Consider the following 25957-nt stretch of genomic DNA (forward strand, 5'->3'; position numbering starts at 1 on the left):
TGCACCTGTACACAGCCCATCTGAAATTAGCCCACCCAACTACCTCGTCCCCATATTGTTATTTATTTTGCTCATTTGCACCCCAGTATCTCTATTTGCACATCATCGCTTGCACATCTATCATTCCAGTGTTAATACTAATTATAATTATTTTGCACTATGGCCTATTTATTGCCTTACCTCCATAACGTGCTACATTTGAACACACTGTATCTATATATATATTTTCTGTTGTATTTTTGACTTTATGTTTTATTTAACTCTGTGTTGTTGTTTTTATCGCACTGCTTTGCATTATCTTGGCCAGGTCGCAGTTGTAAATGAGAACTTGTTCTCAACTGGCTTACCTGGTTAAATAAAGGTGAAATAAAAAAATTAAAAAAATTAAAATAATTGTTCTGTAGCCTGGTTTTCCCCAATCATTGTGACCATCATGTCATTGACTTCTGTTCCGCTCTGAATCTAAATATAGTTCTTCATCATGCCTTTTATTGGTCATTCCAAAATAAAATTTTCTTAAACCCATTTGGTCTTTTTCCCAGCACACTGTACAAGGAAATATGTAGCCTATCATGATTTATTGAAAATAGATTTATCTTCAATAAAGTTGTATTTTCCGTTGCATTTATCTTATTTCATTGTAGCGTCCTTCTGAACGTGCCCCAGACTCAAGTAGGGGGAGGTTCCTTTTGATGAAGTTGCAACGTCACATGATACAATGTAGCCGAGAGGCAGCGCGAGATCACACTGCGGAGTGCACAGACAGGCTGGAAACAAACGTAACAAGCGAGCACCCCAACGTCAACACCAACGGCTGTCTCTTTCCCACCAAATGAATTGTCATCAAACGTCGTAGAAAGGTTTGTGTCTTCAACTTGAAATGCAGTTATCTGGTTAGCTGGAGTGGCAGGAAAGGTCGCCATGAGAAGGTTAGCATAGTAGCTAATTTGCTCATTTAATTGTTTACACCTCCTTGAAAAAAGCTTCAACTTCGAAGTTGTCTTTTTCTCTGTATAGTCAGTTATCACCCATATGGTTTTCATTTATTGTGGTCTACAGCTAGTTATTGCCTATGATACGTTTAGATATAAACACCACCTGCAACTTAGGCTAGTCATCTTATTTTCACACAATGTTTTCATATGGGAAGAGAGGAGCGAGCAGAGGATGCGCACTCTGCCTCTAAAGACCAACACATACGGGTCTTTTAATGTCGCTGGACATTCTATTCTTTCCAAGGTATCCTATGTATTCTTTCCTAGTATTTTATGACTATGTATCTGCAGTCAGGCTGTGAAATGATATCCATAGCCCACTGAGTGCCTGCCTCTGTGTTTATCCACTTAAACACTCTTGGTCCATGATAAACCATATTCTAGTATTTTATTAAATAATCTATTACCATGAAATTTTCTCACCTAACATTCATTATCATCATGACTGGTTCTTAGCATTGCCAGGGCAACACTGTAAGTACAAATCTATGACGACTGTGTTTTGTGTTGGCTGATCTTGAATGGTGGAGTTAGGGGGTTCTAGCTACTGAAAGTGGCAGTGGTGGGTTATATAAGCCTGTTGGGAGAGTGGTGGTGCGGTTGACAGCCCTTTCCTAGGAGCCTCAGTTAGTTCCACATGGCTAAAATGACAACAAGCTGTGCCATGTGTCAGCTATACAGGCCAGATGGGTGGATTATTTAACATTCTGTCTATCTCAGCCTCATCATCACCACCAGTGTAGTCTTCTACCAACGCTTTAACTGGAACTCTGTTTTCTTTTAGCTCTAGTTTTCTTGTAAGATTACTATTGTGTTTATTTTATGCATTTGTCCTGTGTGTGTGTGTGTGTGTGTGTGATCAGTATCAACACAGCCACTGTAATTGTATTGTAAATCATCCCGTTGTGACACAGGCTGAACTGGACAGGGAGTGTCCAGAAGAGTTAATTATGAACCAGTGAAACCTCATCAAAATTATTTATCACTATTCATCCTCAGCAGTTTTGTCTCTGACCTGGAACTGAGAGTGTAAATGGTGTATATGCAGGGCTCCCTTGTAAAAGAGACCTTGGTCTCAATGGGACTCCCTGCTAAAATAAAGGTGAAATAAAAAAGCACAACACTGGCCTCAGCAACAGGCTTACCCACACAGGCTCTTATCACACAGCTTGTTGAAATTGGGGAGGACGGGCTCATAGTAATGGCTGGAATGGAATAAATGGAATGGTATCAAATTCATCAAACACATGGTTGCCATGTATTTGATACCATTCCATTCACTTTAGCCATTATTATGAGCTGTCCTCCCGTCAGTAGCCTCCTGTGCTGAGAACCCAGTGTCTCTGTCCCATCACAGCACTCAACTATACCCTAGTATGTTTTGCACTACTTTTGACCAGGGCCCATAGTACACTATATAAGGAATAGGGTGCATTTCGGTTCACTAGGGAGTAGTTGTGTCCGAAACGGCACCCCTTTGTACTGCTGGATTAGCTCAGTCTCACATGGACCAAAGTGGAGATACTGTATGTTGGTGGAGATATGAAAGGAAGAATTCATGACCAAGAACATGACCAAGTTGTTAGGGTTGGCAGTGAAAAATGACATCTGTTTGAGAGGCATACTTCAGTGCATGGCCAGAGGTGTTGGTCCTTAGCTGCTTTTGCTGTGTGCTAGTTTGCATAAAGAATGACATTAGCATGATTTAATAATAATTCATTCAACTTTTATAGTGCTATTCATTACATAACGAATCTCAAAGCGCTTTAAAGCCCAAAAAAACAAAATACAAGCAATTTAGAAAAACGACACCATTCATGAGATGGACAGTCATAGCTTGAGTGAGTGGTTATCTGAGTTGATGACTACTACAAACCACTATCTGAGGTCGTAAAGGCAGACTCAGTCAGTAGTTTCCTGGTAGGAGCCATCGGAGCCAAGGTCAAGGGGAGGAGACATGCTTATTGATTGATGCTTATAGGAAGCTTACGCGTTACGACCAGGCATGTGGAAGATCTGGAAAGACCAGGAACCGTTTCTGAGACTACTCCCAGTTGGCTTGACTAGGCTATTGCTCACAAGATTCTAGTGATTTGTAAACAACTACAGTACTAGATTGTACTAAGTATGGCACTGTAGTTTTGAGATTCAATATAGTAGCTAGCTACCTCTCTCTCGCATGCACACATGCGAGTGCACAGGCAGACCCTGAGGCCACAGTGTATGTATGGGGGAGTGCTGTGACTCAGCAATGGGATTTTTCTCCCACTGGGCTCAGAGGGCAACCAGGAGCCTGTTGATTCATCCTACTCTCTCTATCTCTCTGTCTATCTCTCTCTCAACGCTCAACAAACAACACTCACTCTGTAAACAAGCTCAGAGAAGACACTCTTATTAACATTCATATCAGTATTAAACACAGTGAACCTGACACACACACAGCCAGTTGAATGCTCTGCCTACTCTGTTGCTCTTACAAGCCAATAATAGCTTCCCACAGAAACACACATTCAATCAGGCCCATGCATGTTGCATCATACGATGCTCCTGGAACACGCTACACTCAACTCCTCTGCACTCTCATGTTATCATTCACTCTTCTCCAACACAGGTACACACACACATTGACACACCGTTTCTATGTTTGCTATCTTACTAATTACACTGCTATAATAATCATGTAGTTTTTTTCCTCCGGAGCCTTTGTCATAAAAGTCTGATAGTAAAAGTCTCCTTTCGCTTTCATTAATTCACTTATGAGTGACATTGTAAATCTTGCTCCTTGGTGGATAGCCGGTGCCTCAGACAGCAATAGCTACTCTGCCTCGATGCGTTACCTTGCCTGTCTTTGCTGTTTTACACTGAAATCTATTAGACCTGTACCAAAGTTGTTGTTTTGGGGATCTGTGCTGACAGGTCTACAGTCAAGTAGTGGCGGGTGCTTCCCCGAGTCGACTGTCTCTGCCCGTGTCTCAAATTACACCCTATACCCTATGAGGTGCACTACTTTTGACCAGTGCCCATAACGCTCTGGTCAAAAGTAGTGCACTTTCTAGGGAATAGGGTGCCATTTGGGACATAAACCTGTGACGCGTTTCCCTCTTATGCAACAGACTGAATTATTGATGATAGCATGTGCAGAAAAGTGAAACCTGTCGTCGGTCGATCGGTCAGGCCCTACACTAAACGATACTAAGGATAGGACCCCTGGAGAGAGGGAGAGCATGACTGCAAACGTGACACAGAGCAGGGAGCAGGGAAATGTTCTCTAGCCACCACAGTTGATTATTTATTGGTCTGGGAATCCACAACATGTATGACAGGCCTACAGTATACTGTAATGTAAAGCTCTTTCACAGTTTCTTCCTGGAAGTTTCCAAAATCACTGAGGTGTTCTGGAGCAGGGTTTTGGATGGGAACAGTGACACCTCTCCCCTTCATCCCCTTCCTCGTCTGGACAAAGCCAGTCTGGGTCCTCTCAGCCCAGTTTGTCACAAAGCATCCACAGTCCCAACTCGCCCTGTTCCTCTCTGTCCCTTCCTGTCTCTCTCCCTGTCTCTGTGTATTACTGCTGGAGAACAGTGTCAGCCAGAGAGAAGACAGGACCTTATCAGTCTGCTTCTCTTAGCTACTGCAGGAATACGAGAGGGAGAGAGAGGAGGGAGAGGGACAGATGGGGAGGGGGAGAGGGAGGACGAAGGAGGCGGGCAGAAAATACTAGAGCGAGGAAGAGAGCGGGAGGCAGAGAAAGAGAGAGAGATGGGGAGAGTGTAAGCAGTGATGATGATGCTGCCTGCTGCTGCGTGTGGGTTTGTTTACCTGCTGCTCTGCTGTGAGGAGACAGAATCCACCGCCAGGCCCATCACTCGCTACGCAGACTGTCATCTTACCCTATAGACGAGGAACAGAGCTGCGCTGTTAGGATCAGAGATGTACTAGTCTGTCTGTACATCAGTAGCATGCGGCCGGATGTGGATCAGCCCTTCTACAGGCATCCACTGTGCTGTGTCACTCGCCACCATGCTGCTTCATTTCGTAGCGGCTATGCTAATGCTACTATCTACAGGTTGCCTGTAGCATTCACTGGATAAAGGTAGGGAAATGTTCTGGGATTTTAAGCCTAGTCTATGTATTGTATCTGACTTATGTGCTGACTGGACTGTAGCCATTTTGCGAAGGCTACTACTTAGCATCCCTTCTTATACTCTGTCTGTAGAATTAGGCACTGCTCTAACCCCCTATGGTGGTTTTGGCTGGGGTGAGGAGCTCAGATGGGCCGTTGACAGGGAATAAATAATACCCAGCGTCCTCTGCATGCTGTTCTAAACGGCCGCCCTCGTCAGCCATAATGAGTGAGTCCTCTTCAGACTGCCTATGAAGGAGGAATCTAATGGCAGAAACATGCATTTATCATAGCGTGGGTTTATCTATTGATTTAAATAGGAAAACAGCTCCTTGCTGCTCTGTGGCAATGTTTATCTAGTCTTTGTTGCAGTGTTCAGTGTTTGTGTGTTAACTCCCACTAGTGAGATTATAGGCCTGGTTTCTCGGCTACGCCAACATTGGGTTGAATCGGATTGGTTAGCGCTGAACAGTAACAAAAGCCTACACTCACTGGGTCCCCACGAACAGGCTTGAAGAACACTGGTCAATGCCAACATTCGATAACGTGACTAATGTCAGCTATCTGAAGACATTTTTGGACTGTCAGTTAAATTGGGGATGTGTTTCTTCCTTAAAGTAGACTCAGTGAAATGACGTTGCAACAAGCAGCACCGGACATATTGAGTTGGGCGAGATGTAACACCTTTGCTGTCACACACAGTATCACACACAGCGTGGTAGCCAGGGGATCAAAACAGTGGAGAAGTTGAGCCTCGCACTTCAACACTCTTAGTTGTTGCGGAAATAATATAACGGTTATTGTGTTTTCACTTTGTAAATGTTTGTCACGTCCCGCTCATCCCATTGAGTTAGGTATTCAGGATAAAGTCAAAAGTGACACGGACGTTTAATCATAACGGTTCAGAGCATTTCCATGGTAATGGAATTATGCTGAAACTCCGATTTATCACTTTTAGAAAAATGTATACCAAACAAAAAACATTGATTTCAACATTTAATAAAACATAGAATGTTATGCACGAAGACTACTTTAAAACATTTTCACTGAACATTTTACAAAAACACATTTACCGGATGAACTGTGCAGGTACAAAGTTTGGTAACAGAATAAAACTGAGGGAGATTTTACCGTAATTACCAAACCTTGCATCTGCTGTTTTTCATTTTACATTTACATTTTAGTCATTTAGCAGACGCTCTTATCCAGAGCGACTTACAGTTAGTGAGTGCATACATTATTTTTCATACTGGCCCCCCGTGGGAATCGAACCCACAACCCTGGCGTTGCAAACGCCATGCTCTACCAACTGAGCTACATCCCTGCCGGCCATTCCCTCCCCTACCCTGGACGACGCTGGGCCAATTGTGCGCCGCCCCATGGGTCTCCCGGTCGCGGCCGGCAACGACAGAGCCTGGATACGAACCAGGATCTCTAGTGGCACAGCTAGCACTTTAGTATTTTATTTATTTATTTACTGTGTAAATTGTTCAAAGTAGTCATTGTGCATAGATTTGTATGGTTTGTTAAACTTTGAAATCAGTGGTTGTTGTTTGGCATTAATTTTAAAGTCTCACCGTGGAATTACCCTTCACTGACTTTGAGTCTCTCTCTGAAGTTCTTCTTTGGGTTCCTATGAAATGATGTAATATTGAAGTCCTCTTAATCTGAACCAAGGAACATGTCTGACCACTTCCCTCAATGTGAACATTTCCTGATTGCAGTTCAGGAAGTGAGGTAAACCGAAGGAAATATGCAAGACTGTACATTTTGCCCAGCTGTGAGACACTGAACGTGAATAAGCTGTTGATGTTCAAAGCTCAGTCAAACATCGTCACACAATAGGCACGTCATTTATCTCATAGGGACTTCCTGGTTAAAATCAATTAGACAAATAATGGCAAAATAAAGCATAAGATAGAATAAGATCATTCTGTCCAACTCAGGGCCTCTTCCTCAGTTGTGTGTTGATGTGTGAGAACAGTAACAGCACTGACAAGCATGCACCACGTGCCTCAAACACTGAGGACAAACAGTAATCTCAGTCCTCTTTGCCAGCCTAGAATAGTAATGATATTAGGTCAACAGCTTAATTTGGGGAAAGCATGGCTGAGTCGTACGCTTACCTGACTTGACTGATGTGGAGGCTAGATGTGTGGGTAGACTACAGTACTGTAGATGGCAAGTGTTGCTCTCCTCTCACTGGTTATGTCATCATGATAGTTAACCAATCAGCCTGCTAGCTGGTCGTGGCTCCACATGGTTGCAGCCAGTGCTGACTCTCTCACTGGCATACTAATGATGCTACTGCATATTGTAGGCCTATATCATCACATGTTCTAGATGGATTTGTCAAAGCACAGTAGCTGCTTTCAGTGAGTTGTCTCTACACTTTGAAGGTCTGCACCAAAATAATGGTGTTAGTCTATCAGAGTGTACAGTGTATGATGGAAGATGACAAGCAGTTATTTTGAAATGTTACTAGCATGTTTTAGGCTTGTGGCACTGTTAGTTACACGTATAGAATGAGTCACATGGACCATGGTTTAGTTTCCCCCTTGGGCTGGGCTGAGTGTGGCTGTGTGAGCTTGTGAGAGAGAGCGAGACTCACACAAACAGAAGAAGGAACAGATGATTCAGATTAGAGCATGAATCATTTCTTTAGAAGTTCAGAGCAGCTGTAACCCTTTCATATGAAAATTAGCATCTCCCGACCCCCTACATGTTTTATCTGACACACACGCATACACACACACTAGGGCTGACCCCAATTAGTCGACTGGTTGATTGTTTGGTTGTTAGGCTGTTGGTCGACCAAGATTGTTTTAGTCGAGCAGTAACAAATATATATATATATATATAGATATATATGCGCCCATCTCAGTGAGCCATTGTGGAGGCCTAGACTAAAAGCCAATTTATGCTTGATCCGTAAAATTTGGTTGGAGGCTCCATATGGAGGGTGTGACGCAATTGCGGAGCCTCCAGAGGCATGCAGAGGCCAAATTGAGCTCCATACCGCATTGCCATGCGCCTCCCAAATGTTGTAACAATGCGGAGGGCTCTGTGTAGCTCCGCATTGACATGATTGGTTGACGGTAGGTGGGGGCGGTACATCCTGTAGAAAACACAAACTCACTTCCTTGACAACAGCTCTGCACTGCTCCCCAAAGTGCAAGAAGTATGAATGCCCTGACTTCTGCTGAGACCATATCACCGTAAATGCTGCATGGCCAATGCAGACGTGGGATTGACCATGCGCCCAGATGCACAATGCACTTCACTCTCCAGAATGCACTCTCTCCTGCCAATTTGTGCACATTCATTGTTTCATAACTTAATTGTGTAAATTGTTTGCATATGATTGTTAGTGTATATCAATTCCCCATTACATATATCACCAGTAGTACATTTACCATTAATTCCTATCGTTTCTAATCTACAATGTTTGTTGCTTTGGTTATGGTAATTTCTGTTAATGCATTCAATATTATTATTCCAGCCTTCTCGTTGTCATTGTCAGAGTGGACACATTGTTTGCAGAGTGCGCATCCTATGCTACACTTGTGAGAAACACGTTTTGGTTTATTTCATTCCATTTATGAGTTTTGTCAAAATAGTCATTGTCTTTTGTTTGGAGCGCTCCTGTCAATGTAGATTATTTTATTTTTTTAAACCTTTATTTAACCAGGTAAGCCAGTTGAGAACAAGTTCTCATTCACAACTGCGACCTGGCCAAGATAAAGCAAAGCAGTGCGATTAAAAACAACAACATAGAGTTACATATGGGGTAAACAAAACATAAAGTCAAAAATACAACAGAAAATATATATACAGTGTGTGCAAATGTAGCAAGTTATGGATGTAAGGCAATAAATAGGCCATAGTACAAAATAATTACAATTAGTATTAACACTGGAATGATAGATGTGCAAGAGATGATGTGCAAATAGAGATACTGGGGTGCAAATGAGCAAAATAAATAACAGTATGGGGATGAGGTAGTTGGGTGGGCTAATTTCAGATGGGCTGTGTACAGGTGCAGTGATCGGTAAGGTGCTCTGACAACTGATGCTTAAAGTTAGTGAGGGAGATAAGAGTCTCCAGCTTCAGAGATTTTTGCAGTTCGTTCCAGTCATTGGCAGCAGAGAACTGGAAGGAATGGCGGCCAAAGGAGGTGTTGGCTTTGGGGATGACCAGTGAGATATACCTGCTGGAGCGCATACTACGGGTGGGTGTTGCTATGGTGACCAATGAGCTAAGATAAGGCGGGGATTTGCCTAGCCGTGATTTATTTGTTGGCCTGGAGCCAGTGGGTTTGGCGACTAATATGTAGTGAGGACCAGCCAACAAGAGCGTACAGGTCACAGTGGTGGGTAGTATATGGGGCTTAGGTGACAAAACGGATGGCACTGTGATAGACTACATCCAATTTGCTGAGTAGAGTGTTGGAGGCTATTTTGTAAATGACATCGCTGAAGTCAAGGATCGGTAGGATAGTCAGTTTTACGAGGGCATGTTTGGCAGCATGAGTGAAGGAGGCTTTGTTGCGAAATAGGAAGCTGATTCTAGATTTAACTTTGGATTGGAGATTCTTAATGTGAGTCTGGAAGCAGAGTTTACAGTCTAACCAGACACCTAGGTATTTGTAGTTGTCCACATACTCTAGGTCAGACCCGTCGAGAGTAGTGATTCTAGTTGGGTGGGCGGGTGCCAGCAGCGTTCGATTGAAGAGCATGCATTTAGTTTTACTAGTGTTTAAGAGCAGTCGGAGGCTACTGAAGGAGTGTTGTATGGCATTGAAGCTCGCTTGGAGGTTTGGTAACACAGTGTCCAATGAAAGGCCAGATGTATACAAAATGGTGTCGTCTGCGTAGAGGTGGATCTGAGAGTCACCAGCAGCAAGAGCGACATCATTGATATACACGGAGAAAAGAGTCGGCCCAAGAATTGAACCCTGTGGCACCCCCATAGAGAATGCCATAGGTCCAGACAACAGGCCCTCCGATTTGACACATTGAACTCTATCTGAGAAGTAGTTGGTGAACCAGGCGAGGCAGTCATTTGAGAAACCAAGACTATTTAGTCTGCCAATAAGAATGCGGTGGTTGACAGAGTCGAAAGCCTTGGCCAGGTTGATGAAGACGGCTGCACAGTACTGTCTATTATCGATTGCGGTTATAATATCGTTTAGGACCTTGAGCGTGGCTGAGGTGCACCCATGACCAGCTCGGAAACCGGATTGCATAGAGGAGAAGGTACGGTGGAATTCGAAATGGTCGGTGATCTGTTTGTTAACTTGGCTTTCAAAAACTTTCGAAAGGCAGGGCAGGATGGATATAGGTCTGTAACAGTTTGGATCTAGAGTGTCACCCCCTTTGAAGAGGGGGATGACCGCGGCAGCTTTCCAATCTCTGGGGATCTCAGACGTTACGAAAGAGAGGTTGAGCAGGCTAGTAATAGGGGTTGCGAAAATGTCGGCGGCTAGTTTTAGAAAGAAAGGGTCCAGATTGTCTAGCCCAGATGATTTGTAGGGGTCCAGATTTTGCAGCTCTTTCAGAACATCAGCTGTCTGAATTTGTGTGAAGGAGAACCGGGGGGGGGGGCATGGGCAAGTTGCAGCGGAGGGTGCAGAGCTGGTGGCCTGGGTAGTGGTAGCCAGGTGGAAAACATGGCCAGCCGTAGCAAAATGCTTGTTGAAATTCTCGATTATTGTAGATTTATCGGTGGTGATAGTGTTTCCTAGCCTCAGTGCAGTGGGCAGCTTTAGGAGGTGCTCTTATTCTCCATGGACTTTACAGTGTCCCAAAATTTTTTGGAGTTAGTGCTACAGGATGCACATTTCTGTTTGAAAAAGCTAGCCTTTGCTTTCCTAACTGCTTGTGTATATTGTTTCCTAACTTCCCTGAAAAGTTGCATATCGCGGGGGCTATTTGATGCTAATGCAGTACGCCACAGGATGTTTTTGTGCTGGTCAAGGGCAGTCAAGTCTGAGGAGAACCAGGGGCTATATCTGTTCTTAGTTCTGTATTTTTTGAATGGGGCATGTTTATTTAAGATTGAGAGGAAATTACTTTTAAAGAACAACCAGGCATCCTCTACTGACGGAATGAGATCGATATCCATCCAGGATACCTGGGCCAGGTCAATTAGGAAGGCCTGCTCGCTAAAGTGTTTTAGGGAGCGTTTGACAGTGATGAGGGGTGGTCGTTTGACCACGGACCCGTTACGGACGCAGGCAATAAGGCAGTGATCGCTGAGATCCTGGTTGAAGACAGCAGAGGTGTATTTAGAGGGTAAGTTAGTCAGGATGATATCTATGAGGGTACCCATGTTTACGGATTTAGGGTTGTACCTGGTAGGTTTGTTGATCATTTGTGTGAGATTGAGGGCATCTATTTTGGATTGTAGGATGGCCGAGGTGTTAAGCATATCCCAATTTAGGTCACCAAGCAGTACGAACTCTGAGGATAAATGAGGGGCAATCAATTCACATATGGTGTCCAGGGCACAGCTGGGGGCTGAGGGGGGTCTGTAGCAAGCGGCAACAGTGAGATACTTATTTCTGGAAAGGTGTATTTTTAGAAGTAGAAGCTCAAACTGTTTGGGCACAGACCTGGATAGTATGATAGAGCTCTGCAGGCTATCTCTACAGTAGATTGCAACTCCACCCCCTTTTGCAGTTCTATCTAGACGGAAAATGTTGTAGTTGGGGATGGAAATTTCAGAATTTTTGGTGGCCTTCCTAAGCCAGGTTTCAGACAGGGTTGGCGGAGTGTGCTAACGCAGTGAATAACTCAAACTTAGGAAGGAGGCTTCTGATGTTAACGTGCAGAAAACCAAGGCTTTTACGGTTACAGAAGTCAACAAATGATAGCTCCTGGGGAGTAGGAGTGATACTGGGGGCTGCAGGGCCTGGGTTAGCCTCTACATCACCAGAGGAACAGAGGAGGACTAGAATAAAGATACGGCTAAATGCTTTAAGAACTGGTCTTCTAGTGCGTTGGGTACAGAGAATAAAGGGGCCAGATTTCCGGGCGTTGTAGAAAAGATTCAGGGCATTATGTACAGACAAGGATATGGAAGGATATGAGTACAGTGGAGGTAAACCTAAGCGTTGGGTAACAATGAAAGAGAGAGCATCACTGGAGGCACCGATTGAGCCGGTCTCGGCGTGTATGGGGGGTGGAACAAAGGAACTATTTGAGGCAGTTTGAGAGGGACTTGGGGTTCTACAGTGAAATTGTATAATAAGAACTAACTGGAACAGCAATAGGCAAGGCATATTGACATGGGAGAGAGGCATAAAGCAATCACAGGTGTTATTAGAGAGAGCTAAGACAACAACTTTTAATAGCGATAAAGTTTGGGCTGAGGCTAAACAGATAAACAGGACAGGGTACCGTGTAAAGGAACAGTCCAGCAGGCATCAGCTGTGCAGCTGAGTGATCATAAGGTCCAGTGAACAGCAATATGTGAGTCTGAGAGCAGTTCGAATTGGTGCTTCAGCACAGCGAGCAGGAAGCACGGCTGTTTGCGTGTGCTAGCGGGCCGGGGCTAGCAGACGGATCTTCGTGGTCGTCGCAACGGGAAGCCTGTTGAAACCACAGACGATTACGTCGGCAGACCAGTCGTGATGGATCGGCAGGGCTCCGTGTCGACTCTAGGAGGTCCCGTCCGGTTGACAGAGAGGTAGATAGCCGGGAGATGTGCCTGCCTCAAGGCTAGCTCAAGGCTGATTAGCCAACAACAACGTTCATTTGGTTGCAGCTAGCTAGTTGCGATTATCCAGTGTTAAAGGTCCAGTGATTCAGTGATTCCGGCAGAAAATCCGATGTTCTGGGTGAAAACCGCTAACGGTGGCTAATAGCAAGTAGCTAGTTAGCCGGCTGGCTAGTTTCAACTGGAGATTCTAGATAAAGGTGAGTAAATAATAGAATCCGTTCCACATTGAGGGAGGCGGGTTGCAGGAAAGTATATTTAGTAGAAGGATGAAAAGTGTGATAGGGAAATATATACATAAAATACAAAAAACAGGCTATTTACATGGACACACAAGAGAACACGACCGCTCTGCTACGCCATCTTGGATCTGAGTAAGGACGCGCACGCATAGAAGTAGGCCTATAGGCTACCTGGCCTGCGCACAAATGTAGGCATATAAATGTGCCCATTTTGGGGATCTGATAGTATTTCTGATTGGCTTAACGCACAACAACTAATGACCTGTGGAGCTTCTCAAAGTAATGTTTTCTTCTCCTAAAACAGTAAGCAAACAAAGTCTGTTTTTACATCCATTGAGAATTACAATTGTTCCTCAATGTATTTGAAAAATCTTTCCAGCGCTCTCCCTTTTGATAACCACTCAGCGTGAAAGGGAAAAATGTAATGCTCTGATCCAGTGGAAACGTCATAAAATAGGCCTTCTTAGATACATTACTTCTTATCAGTGCTTGACTTGGACAGAAATAGGTTCCGGTATTCATTTCGGGTGCTGGTACTGTTTATATTTAGGTGCAGGAGCTCCACAATACTTTTTAGCTAATATCCTATAAGAGGAACAGGAGCTCAAGCAGTAGAACATTTGAGGTGCCGATACTCGGCTCCGGTGAGCTTTTGCCCAAGTCAAGCACTGCTTATTATCCTTTGCGCAAGTAGCCTACAGCTGTGTCTGTCCCGAGCTCCCTGGCGCGGGAAACTCTAAGGGCCCGGAATATTTTATACAATGTTGCTAGCGGCGCAAGCTTCGGGCAGGACCCAAGTTGGGTCTCATGGGTCCTCTGTAGCTCAGCTGGTAGAGCACAGCGCTTGTAACGCCAAAGTAGTGGGTTCGATCCCCGGGACCACCCATACACAAAAAAAAATGTATGCACGCATGACTGTAAGTCGCTTTGGATAAAAGCGTCTGCTAAATGGCATATTATTATTATTAAGTTAATAGTTGATACAATGTTTCAAGTTTGTTGCAGACAGGCCATGTGTAGCCAATGTGATATATAGGATATTTCTTTTTATCAGGACATTTTCTACCTGCAGGCTGCAATGTTTTTATTTGTTGGCTTTATGTAGGCTATTTTTACATAGTTGGCAATAGCAATAGAAGTTACTTTTTCGGTTTATCATTTTCATTTAGCTTTGGATAGAATTTTGATTAACCACATAAATGATTTTGCGATATGAAGACACTTTCACGAAAATGTGCATATGAAAACCATAACTGGCACGCAGATCGTTAGAAATGGTAAGATAAATTGGCATTCCACATGAGAAAGGTTGCCGACTCCTCGTGTAGCCTATTACCGTCAACTTCAGGAGAGTAATGGCAGAATCTGCGAAAGCCAGCAGGAGCGGGAGGAGAATTGTTGGGTCAGGTTTTTTTATTCTTGTTATCTAGATCTCTGGTGCCCTCTTGAGGCATTTGTCTTATTTCATCAAACCGTGAGCTTAAAGCATCAGACAAGCTCAATGCATATAGTTGATTTTATAAAAACGCATAGGGTGTGTCTATATATGGAAAAATACACCATTAAAAATGTTGACCAATCGATTGGTCGAAAGAACAGACGACTTTCGGTCAACCAATATTTTTTTTTTGTCGCGGACAGCCCTAACACACACACACACACACACTCCGTGACACAAAAACACACACACACTCCTGGTGTGTGTGTGTGTGTGTGTGTTTGTGTGGAGAGGGTGGTCCGGTGGCTCCAGTTGATGGTGGCTCCTGGATTGAGTATATGCAGGACTGCTTCTTAAATAGAATGATGCACAGACACTGCACTGCCTCAGTAGAGCCTCAAACCACACCAGACACACACACACCTTCAAAAGTGAGTTATCACTGAGAGAAGGCTGGTGACTGGAGAGAGGGAAAGAAGATGGGATGGGGGGGGGGGGGAGAGGATCAGGTACACCCTGAGCTGTTGAACAGTCCCCTCACGTCTGTCCCTCCCTCTCCCTGACATGACTACTGTAGGAACTAGGCAGCCAGTCTAGTCTGGAGGACAGCTCTAACTACTGTAGGAACTAGGCAGCCAGTCTAGTCTGGAGGACAGCTCTAACTACTGTAGGAACTAGGCAGCCAGTCTAGTCTGGAGGACAGCTCTAACTACTGTAGGAACTAGGCAGCCAGTCTAGTCTGGAGGACAGCTCTAATTACTGTAGGAACTAGGCAGCCAGTCTAGTCTGGAGGGCAGCTCTAATTACTGTAGGAACTAGGCAGCCAGTCTAGTCTGGAGGGCAGCTCTAACTACTGTAGGAACTAGGCAGCCAGTCTAGTCTGGAGAACAGCTCTAACTACTGTAGGAACTAGGCAGCCAGTCTAGTCTGGAGGGCAGCTCTAACTACTGTAGGAACTAGGCAGCCAGTCTAGTCTGGAGGACAGCTCTAACTACTGTAGGAACTAGGCAGCCAGTCTAGTCTGGAGGGCAGCTCTAACTACTGTAGGAACTAGGCAGCCAGTCTAGTCTGGAGGGCAGCTCTAACTACTCTACATCAAACAAATGAAAGTGAAGAATATGTAAGACTTGCTGCACCTACAAATTCATCTGGATATTTATTCAGGAAATGAAAATGGCAGTCTGAGATTTTAGAGTCTCTATGATTAATTATTTTTACATTTAAATTTTTTGTCATTTAGCAGACGCTCTTATCCAGAGCGACTTACAGTTAGTGAGTGCAACATGTTATTATTCTTTTTTTTTTTTTTTGTACTGGCCCCCCTTGGGAATCGAACCCACAACCCTGGCGTTACAAGGGCCATGCTCTACAAGCGCCATGCTCTACCAACTGAGCGACACGGGGCCCAGTGCTATTTGACCCTGATACAGGGCTTACTCATAGCACCTCTAGACAGATAAAATAAGCGCCTTTAGCGTCAAAAGAGATCAGATTTTTCTAATGAATGTCCTGTTGGTGCTCTCCAACAGTGTTTACCTTCTCCATAGTCATTATGACACAGATACTGGTGTGGTGCAGAGTTGAAGTCTGTTTAGACAAGGCTGGGGCTATAAATATAAATCATGTGGGCTGGGAGTGCAGGAGGAGGACAGTAAGATGGGAACTAGTAACATGAAGGGAGAGCCGTTATCCTGTCTTCTGTATAGGTGTGTTTGAGATGGGAAGTCAAGATCTGAGGGAACTCTGAGACTGTATGCTTTTAGCTCGTTGTGTGTGTGAACCTTGGCAGCCAGTCAACACAGAAACTGTTTTTTGCCTTTTAAGGGCAACAGGACTGAGCTCTCCTCCACACTGCCCTTCTCAGGCTTCGAGACTGAGACTGAGAGCAGAGCAGAGAAACCCTTGATACAAACACATCCTCATTTCCAGGTATGGTTGGACAAGACCCCTGTGTGTGATAGTGTTAATCCCACTCAGAGGAGCTCCAGAGGGGCCTGAAACCAGCACGGAGGGGGAAGAAACAGGGAGCCTTGAGGTGCTTTCAGAACCAAGGCAAGCTGAGGGTTTTCGATTCAAGACAAATTAAAGAATGATCTTGTCGCTTGGCTGGTAGTCCTGACTGAGTCACACAGCAGAATTAGACTCACTAAGGATGGAATTAGCCGGAGTGTAGTCTGCTGGGAGGGAGGAAGGAAAGGAGAAAGAGTAAAGAGGGAGAGAAATCGGTGTTTTCAGTCAGTAGTGTGGACGCCGCACAGGGTCCTCATTGCTCAATGTCTCAAACACACGCACGGACACACACACTCCCTCGGTTCCTCCATAGAGACAGCTTGCCGGTTGCGTGCAGCATTAGACTTAACATAACAGCAGAAGTGAAAGCCACTAAACCCTGCCAGTCAGGTGGACGCCAGTAAGACTAGCTGTCACCATTGGTGTCGGATAATGGGGATCCTAATAAAATCTAAATCTCACTTCCCCTTTTAGGTTAAATCAAGTCAAACATATGCATCCCATTGTAAGTCCTTGGATTCTCTGGTGAGGACAATGTCACAAGTGTCAGTGTCTCTGTTTACTCAACTGGTTAACCTACAGTACCAGGTGCCCAGGGTAAAACGAAGACACTGAGAATTCATCGAAACACGTATTTGCAAACCTAGAAACTGGTTTGAACATAGTTGGGTCCCGGCCCACTCTGTGCTGTATTCTCCAGTTGTTACTGGGTGTGAGAAACTATGTCAGAAACCCATCAGGTATTTCTTAACCTAGCCGTGGAAACTCCAAAAGCCCATGTGTCCCAGTTCATGTGATTTACTAATCATCAGGGTCTCCTCACTCTCGCGCTATAAATCAAATCAGATTGTATTTGTCACATGCTTCGTAAACAACAGGTGTAGACTAACAGTGACATGCTTACTTACGGGCTCTTCCCAACAATGCAGAGAGAAAAATATAGAACAAATAGTAACACAAGGAATAAATACACAATGAGTAACAATAACGAGGCTATATACAGGGGGTACCAGTACCGAGACGATCAAATCACATTTTATTTCTCACATGCGCCGAATACAACAGGTGTAGACCTTACCGTGAAATGCTTACTTACAAGCCCTTAACTTTATTTATTGAACTGCATTGTTGGCTAAGAAAATATTTACTAAATACAAATTTAACACAATAAAATAATAATAACGAGGCTATATACAGGGGGTACCGGTACCGAGTCAATGTGCAGGGGTACAGGTTAGTCGAGGTAATTTGTACATGTAAGTAGGGGTAAAGTGACTATGCATAGATAATAAACAGCGAGTAGCAGCAGTGTAATAACAAAGGGAAGGGGGAGGTGTCAATGTAAATAGTCCGGGTGGCCATTTGATTAATTGTTCAGCAGTCTTATGGCTTGGGGGTAGAAGCTGTTAAGGAGCCTTTTGGTTCTAGACTTGGCGCTCCGGTACCGCTTGCCGTGGGTGTGCAGGGGTACGAGGTAATTGAGGTAGATATGTACATATAAGTAGGGGTAACGTGACTAGGCAACAAGATAGATAATAAACAGTAGCAGCAGCGTATGTGATGAGTCAAAAGAGTTTGTGCAAAGAGGGTCAATGCAGATAGTCCGGGTAGCTATTTGGTTAACTATGTAGTAGTCTTGGGGGTAAAAGTTGTTCAGGGTCCTGTTTGTTCCAGACTTGGTGCATCAGTACCGCTTGCCGTGCGGTAGCAGAGAGAACAGTCTATGACTTGGGTGGCTGGAGTCTGACAATTTCCAGGGCCTTCCTCTGACACCGCCTGCTATAGAGGTCCTGGATGGCAGGGAGCTCGGCCCCAGTGATGTACTGGGCCATACGCACTACCCTCTGAAGCGCCTTGCGGTCGGATGCCAAGCAGTTGCCATAGCAAGCGTTGATGCAGCCAGTCAAGGTGCTCTCTGGTGCAGCTGTATAACTTTTTGAGGATCTTCGAGCCCATGCCAAATCTTTTCAGCCTCCTGATGGGGAAGAGGCGTTGTCGTGCCTTCTTCACGGCTGTGTTAGTGTGTGAGTACCATGTTAATTCCTTAGTGATGTGGACACAGGAACTTGAAGCTCTCAACCTGCTCCACTACAGCCCCGTCGATGTGGATGGGGGCGTGCTCGGCCCTCCATTTAATGTAGTCCACGATCAGCTCCTTTGTCTTGCTGACGTTGAGGGAGAGGTTGTTGTCCTGGCACCATTGTCGTCGGTGATCAGGCCTGCCACCGTCTGCTACCATTTGGCTCTTACCAATGTGGCCCATATTTCCAGGCAATTACAGAACAGTTGTAGATATTAGCCAAAGAATCTGACAATTCATTCAATCAATGTTAATCCTTCATTGTACAGAGAACACATACAATACATTTGGATTCATTCCCTGAAGTGCACCCTATTGCCTGTGTAGTGCACTTTGTTTGACCAGAGCCACATGTGCACTGGCAGGGAAGAAGAGGATCTGTGATGATAGTGCTAACCAGACCTGTATCTGCTGAGCTTTTCACCACCACCAGCAGCATCAGCTAGCTATCGATGGGCTCTCCTCCAGCATTTCTGCCTGATTACACAAGACAGGCCTCCAGCACCCTGTACTCCTGCCAGGAAAGCCCCCAGCCCAGCCTCTGTGGAACGATGCCCAGCTGACTGCACTCTCAGAGGATATGTGTCTCTACAACAGGGTTTCCCCTATGAATGCTTAGGCGGGACGCCCACCCCCTTCCCTAGCTCTGTTGCACACCCCTGCCTAAACATAGTCCAAAAATATTTTGGTCTCTGCAGTTCAGGCATTTACTTCCCTTCCTTTGATACAATCTAGGAGAAACACCCCAGTTGATCAGAGCAGATATCATTAAGCTAGCAGGATGTCCTCATCCTCATGCTCCTACTCATCAGAACACACAGTAATGTGCCTTCCAGTCAAGCTGAGGACTAACCTCTCTGCCATGTCTATGTCCTTACAGTCCAACTAAATAAGGAAACCATTTTCTTTACGAAACCTGGTTAGTGTGTTTGATTGAGCAAGGCCCAGAGTGATACTTTGGATAGCTCACTGTTGTTACCATGGAGACAATCGGGGGCAGATGAAGGGGAGATTGGTTCCATCAGAATCCCTAGAAAAGCATCCTGCTGTTTGCATTATCACGCCACAGCTGAATCTCTGGGATAGTCCACATGAATGCTTGAAAGGCTCTCTGCATAAAGGATGCCCAACATATCAGCCCAACACTTGTCATTAAACTCAGCAGTGGACTGGTGGTATCACAGGGAAACAAAGCGTTCAACGGAACCTTGATGATAAGTGGTTTTGTTTATACGGTACATCCGGTCAGTGTTGATCATTTTGACTAAGCTGGGGTATTGTCAATAGACGTATGTAAAAGCATGCCGCTCTGAGTTTCTCCTCCTGGCCTGCCCTAGTCTCTCTGAGGTATTCTAGCCTTGGTGCTGTGGGCTGTTGCTAGTTACTGTACTCCAGCTGTTAGCAGTGACAGAAATAGAGTGTGGATCTCTATTGAAGCTCTTAAGTAGACCAGGGCTGGTCTATTACCCACAGCCTCCAGCCTCAGTGGAAATGGGCTAATTGTTCCTGTTCGATGAGGAGAGGAGAGGCCTGGTTCCTGGGCTAACTGGCAACTGGCTGAGGACGTGCCCTGGAGGAACCATGTCCCCTGAGGGGGAGGTGGGGGATGAGGATGAGGAGTGGGAGGGGCATTGGATGGTTTTGTGATGAAGAGCGCATTTCTGCTCTCACTCTATCTTTGGAATACGCATCGATGATGGGAAAAAGTGTCAGTTCAACATTATTAGAGAAAAACATCTGATTATCACCACTCATTGTTATTTTGTTGTGTGAAGGGCACCTGTTGCTCCATGTATGTCTTCAGACCCTTCTTCAGTTGATGCCAGCATATATGCTGTCATTATTTAAGATTATACGTTTATAACTCTCAGTTCCTCTACGCTATCAATTATCTGATGACACAAGGGTTGAAATATGTGCGATCTCCATTGTTTCTTCTCTGAGTTAATGTGATAAAGTGCTCCTTGAAGTAATGTGAGAAATTGTAAGCGACAGTTTTGAAACAACAGGAGACCATTGTGTAGACAGAACCGAATGACATTGTCGTATTCAGAGCTTGTTGTTCCTGTCTGCCGGCAGGCTAAAGAACAGTCTGTGTTTACTTCATGTTGTACACTTCCTGCCCAAACAAAGACAAACGCATGCATCCACTGTATCAAAACTCTTATATCTGTGAATAATTTAGGGCTCCATGGACAAAAGCCTTACTACACAGTCAGACTCCAGTACACATAGACATACACACACTGAGGGACAGACGGACGCGTGTGCACACACACACAAAAATATATAAATATACACACACACAAATAAGCAAATTTGTCAGATGCGGTTGAGAGCACATTGAGCATCAGAGGGATAGAGGCAGTGCCCTCAGGGGATGCTGCTGGAGCAGAGTAATGATATCTAACTGCATGTTCACAGACACGTGCCCCTCTCTCTCTCTCTCTCTCTCTCTCTCTCTCTCTCTCTCTCTCTCTCTCTCTCTCTCTCTCTCTCTCTCTCCATCTACCTCCCTTCTGCCTCTCTCTCTCTCCATCTCCCTCTCGCTCTCTCACGCTCTCTCTCTCTCTCTCGCTCTCTCGCTCTCTCGCTCTCTCTCTCCCTCCCTCTCTCTCCCTCCCTCTGCCTCTCTCTCTCTCTCTCTCTCCCTCCCTCTGCCGCTCTCTCTCTCTCTGCCCCTCTCTCTCTCTCCATCTCTCTCTGTCTCTCTCTCTCTCTCTCTCTCTCTCTCTCCCTCCCTCCCTCCTTCTGTCTCTCTCTCTCTCTCTCTGCCTCTCTCTCTCTGTCAATTCAATTTCAATTCAATTTCAATTCAATTTAAGGGCTTTATTGGCATGGGAAACGTGTGTTAACATTGCCAAAGCAAGGGAAGTAGATAGTAAACAAAAGTGAAATAAACAATAAATATTAACAGTAAACATTACACTCAGAAGTTTCAAAAGAATAAAGACATTTCAAATGTCATATTATGTATATATACAGTGTTGTAACAATGTGCAAATAGTTAAAGTACAAATGGGAAAATAAATAAACATAAATATGGGTTGTATTTACAATGGTGTTTGTTCTTCACTGGTTGCCCTTTTCTTGTGGCAACAGGTCACAAATCTTGCAGCTGTGATGGCACACTGGTTTTTCACCCAGTAGAGAAGGGAGTTTATCAAAATTGGGTTTGTTTTCGAATTCTTTGTGGATCGCTGTAATCTGAGGGAAATATGTGTCTCTAATATGGTCATACATTTGGCAGGAGGTTAGGAAGTGCAGCTCAGTTTCCACCTCATTTTGTGGGCAGTGTGCACATAGCCGGTCTTCTCTTGAGAGCCAGGTCTGCCTACGGCGGCCTTTCTCAATAGCAAGGCTATGCTCACTGAGTCTGTACATAGTCAAAGCTTTCCTTAAGTTTGGGTCAGTCACAGTGGTCAGGTATTCTGCCACTGTGTACTCTCTGTTTAGGGCCAAATAGCATTCTAGTTTGCTCTGTTTTTTTGTTTGTTCTTTCCAATGTGTCAAGCAATTCTCTTTTTGTTTTCTCATGATTTGGTTGGGTCTAATTGTGTTGTTGTTGTTGTTGTTGTTGTCCTGGGGCTGTGTGGGGTCTGTTTGTGTTTGTGAACATAGGCCCAGGACAAGCTTACTTAGGGGACTCTTCTCCAAGTTCATCTCTCTGTAGGTGATGGCTTTGTTATGGAAGGTTTGGGAATCGCTTCCTTTTAAGTGGTTATAGAATTTAACGGCTCTTTTCTGGATTTTGATAATTAGCGGGTATTGGCCTAATTCTGCTCTGCATGCATTATTTGGTGTTTTACGTTGTACACGGAGGATGTTTTTGCAGAATTCTGCATGCAGAGTCTCAATTTGGTGTTTGTCCCATTTTGTGAATTCTTGGTTGGTGAGCGGACCCCAGACCTCAGAACCATAAAGGGCAATGGGTTCTATAACTGATTCAAGTATTTTTAGCCAGATCCTAATTGGTATGTCAAATTTTATGTTCCTTTTGATGGCATAGAAGGCCCTTCTTGCCTTGTCTCTCAGATCGTTCACAGCTTTGTCTCTCTCTCTCTCTGCCTCTCTCTCTCTCATCTCCCTCTCTCTGCCTCTCGCTCCCTCCCTCTGCCTCTCGCTCTCTCTCTCTCTCTCTGCCTCTCTCTCTCTCTCTGCCTCTCTCTCTCTCTCTCTCTCCCTCTCTCTCTCTCTCTCTCTCTCTCTCTCTCTCTCTCTCTCTCTCTCTCTCTCTCTCTCTCTCTCTCTCTCTCTCTCTCTCTCTCTTCTTCCCTCTGCCTCTCTCCCTGTCACTCCATCCGTGTCTCTCTATATATTTCTGTCCATCCCTGTCTCTCCTTGCATGTGGACCAGCCTCTCCTCTGGGAGTCCAGCCACCTCCACAGCCCACAGCGCTCCTGCACCAAAAGCGAAATGTGAGCGGAGAAGGGTGAGGGTGAAGGGGAGGTGCGGAGAGGGTGAAGGGGAGGTGCGGAGAGGGTGAGAAGGGGAGGTGCGGAGAGGGTGAAGGGGAGGTGCGGAGAGGGTGAGAAGGGGAGGTGCGGAGAGGGTGAGAAGGGGAGGTGCAGAGTGGGTGAAGGGGAGGTGCGGAGAGGGTGAAGGGGAGGTGCGGAGAGGGTGAAGGGGAGGTGCGGAGAGGGTGAAGGGGCGGTGCGGAGAGGGTGAAGGGGAGGTGCGGAGAGGGTGAAGGGGAGGTGCAGAGTGGGTGAAGGGGAGGTGCAGAGTGGGTGAAGGGGAGGTGCGGAGAGGGTGAGAAGGGGAGGTGCGGAGACGGTGAAGGGGAGGTGCGGAGAGGGAAAAGAGAGAGAGAAACAATGGTCAGAGTGGGGATGTGAAAGGACGTATAATTGGTGTGGTCCCTTATGTTTATCATTGTCTCTCTCTCCCTCTCTCTTTCTCTCTCCCTCTCTCCCTCCTTCTCTCTCAGCTCGTAGAGGAAGGCCCAGGCGGGGCCGTGGAGTGGCTCAGTACAAGGGTGTGTGTGTGTGTGTGTGAGAGGGTGTGTGTTCTCACCACCACCACCCCGTGCCTCTCCTCCCCCCCTGGAGAAGGCTAGCAGAATCAGGATGTCGGAGGCTAGAGAGCGTAGCCCCCGTCACCAGAGGCCCTGGTCAGTGTACCGGGCCAACACCTTTGACCTCTCCTCTGAGATGATCGGCCTGGCGCTCGCAGGTGAGAATGGGAAAGGGTTGCTTGTTGTGGGTTGGTCACAGACAATATCAAGGAAACAAACAATATGAGAGACCATGTGATGAACAATTGGTAATGGAATTACATCCTGTCTTGTACACATCCTGTCTATCCAGTCTGTATATCATGGTACACCGACACATGTTTTTATCACTTTTGTCCTTTCATTTCTGCCAACTGAATTAGTGGAAAATGACTTGTATGAGTTAATGCTACTTTTCTGTTTTGTAGGGAACAGCCAGGATCCAGATGAGCCTGTTCTAGAGTTCAGTGTGGGTGAGTACAGTAAATTAACTTCAATTAACTTCTATAGGAATTTGTCTTGCATTTATTGTTCCACGCGTTCCAACGTGCTGTGTGTCCCTCCCTCCCTCCCTCCCCAGCCTGTAATGAGTTGGTGACCCCAGCTCTGGAGCGGAAACCCAACAGCTTTGTGGCAGTGAGCTGCACCACCCCTCCCCAGGCCTTCTGGACCAAACACGCCCAGACTGAGATCATCGAGGTGAGACAGACCATCATCCCACTGTTCCCTACTGCCATCATCCCTCTGTTCCCTACTGCCGTCATCCCTCTGATCCCTACTGCCATCATCCCTCTGTTCCCTACTGCCGTCATCCCACTGTTCCCTACTGCCGTCATCCCTCTGTCCCCTACTGCCGTCATCCCTCTGTCCCCTACTGCCGTCATCCCACTGTTCCCTACTGCCGTCATCCCTCTGTCCCCTACTGCCATCATCCCACTGTTCCCTACTGCCGTGATCCCTCTGTTCCCTACTGCCGTGATCCCTCTGTTCCCTACTGCCGTGATCCCTCTGTTCCCTACTGCCGTGATCCCTCTGTTCCCTACTGCCGTCATCCCTCTGTTCCCTACTGCCGTCATCCCTCTGTTCCCTACTGCCGTCATCCCTCTGTTCCCTACTGCCGTCATCCCTCTGTTCCCTACTGCCATCATCCCTCTGTTCCCTACTGCCTGTCATCCCTCTGTTCCCTACTGACGTCATCCCTCTGTTCCCTACTGACGTCATCCCTCTGTTCCCTACTGCCGTCATCCCTCTGTTCCCTACTGCCGTCATCCCTCTGTTCCCTACTGCCTGTCATCCCTCTGTTCCCTACTGCCTGTCATCCCTCTGTTCCCTACTGCCTGTCATCCCTCTGTTCCCTACTGCCGTCATCCCTCTGTTCCCTACTGCCGTCATCCCTCTGTTCCCTACTGCCTGTCATCCCTCTGTTCCCTACTGCCTGTCATCCCTCTGTTCCCTACTGCCTGTCATCCCTCTGTTCCCTACAGCCTGTCATCCCTCTGTTCCCTACTACTGTCATCCCTCTGTTCCCTACTGCCTGTCATCCCTCTGTTCCCTACTGCCTGTCATCCCTCTGTTCCCTACTGCCTGTCATCCCTCTGTTCCCTACTGCCTGTCATCCCTCTGTTCCCTACTGCCGGTCATCCCTCTGTTCCCTACTGCGTCATCCCTCTGTTCCCTACTGCCGTCATCCCTCTGTTCCCTACTGCCGTCTGCTACACTGTACTGTTGTGTTCCTATATGATTGTAGAATGTTGTTATCCAAAATGTTTCTGGATGTGTACAGTATGGATGAAGCAAGATGAGAGAGCACTGCTCCCTGGGCGGCAGGTAGCCTAGCGGTTCGAGGTTTGAGCCAGGAACCGAAAGGTCGTTGGTTCGAATACACGAGCGAGCCGACAAGGTGAAAAATCTGTCTGTGCCTTTGAGCAAGGCACTTAACCTTAATTTGCTCCAGGGGCGCCGTACTACTATTGCTGACCGTATAAAACAACACCATTTTCTGCAGCTATCCGGTGTATGTGACAGTAAAACATTATTTAAGAATGTTGTTATCCAATATCTTTCTGGATGTGTACAGTTTGGATGAAACAACAGTGAGAGCTTTATGGATTGTTTGATTGATTGATTGTTTCCCCCTACAGGGCACCAATAACCCTATATTCCTGAGCAGCATAGCCTTCTTCCAGGACTCTCTGATCAACCAGCAGACGCAGGTCAAGCTGTCTGTGTACGACGTCAAGGACCGCTCTCAGGGCACGGTGAGTAGAATGCTATTAGATAAGATGACATTAAAACACCAAGTAATATGTCAGGGTCCCATCGGATAATAAGCTACTACCACTAGTAGGTCA

The 25957-nt window shown here is 45.8% G+C and overlaps 1 protein-coding gene across 1 annotated transcript in view; it reads left to right on the top strand.

Annotated features, from left to right (window-relative positions):
- Nucleotides 1–768: 768 nt before the first annotated feature.
- LOC311124796 (inositol polyphosphate-4-phosphatase type I A-like) overlaps nucleotides 769–25957 on the top strand; it is a 47573-nt gene continuing 22384 nt past the window's right edge. Inside the window, exons 1-5 of the mRNA XM_084198892.1 lie at nucleotides 769–860; nucleotides 23541–23785; nucleotides 24035–24079; nucleotides 24187–24305; nucleotides 25748–25864. Coding sequence (XP_084055018.1) covers nucleotides 23680–23785; nucleotides 24035–24079; nucleotides 24187–24305; nucleotides 25748–25864 — 387 coding nt within the window. The 5' untranslated portion in view covers nucleotides 769–860; nucleotides 23541–23679. The remainder of the gene's footprint in view (nucleotides 861–23540; nucleotides 23786–24034; nucleotides 24080–24186; nucleotides 24306–25747; nucleotides 25865–25957) is intronic.

This window comes from Coregonus lavaretus (genome assembly GCF_964263955.1).
Source record: "Coregonus lavaretus genome assembly, contig: HAP1_SCAFFOLD_2513, whole genome shotgun sequence".
Lineage (NCBI taxonomy): Eukaryota > Metazoa > Chordata > Actinopteri > Salmoniformes > Salmonidae > Coregonus > Coregonus lavaretus.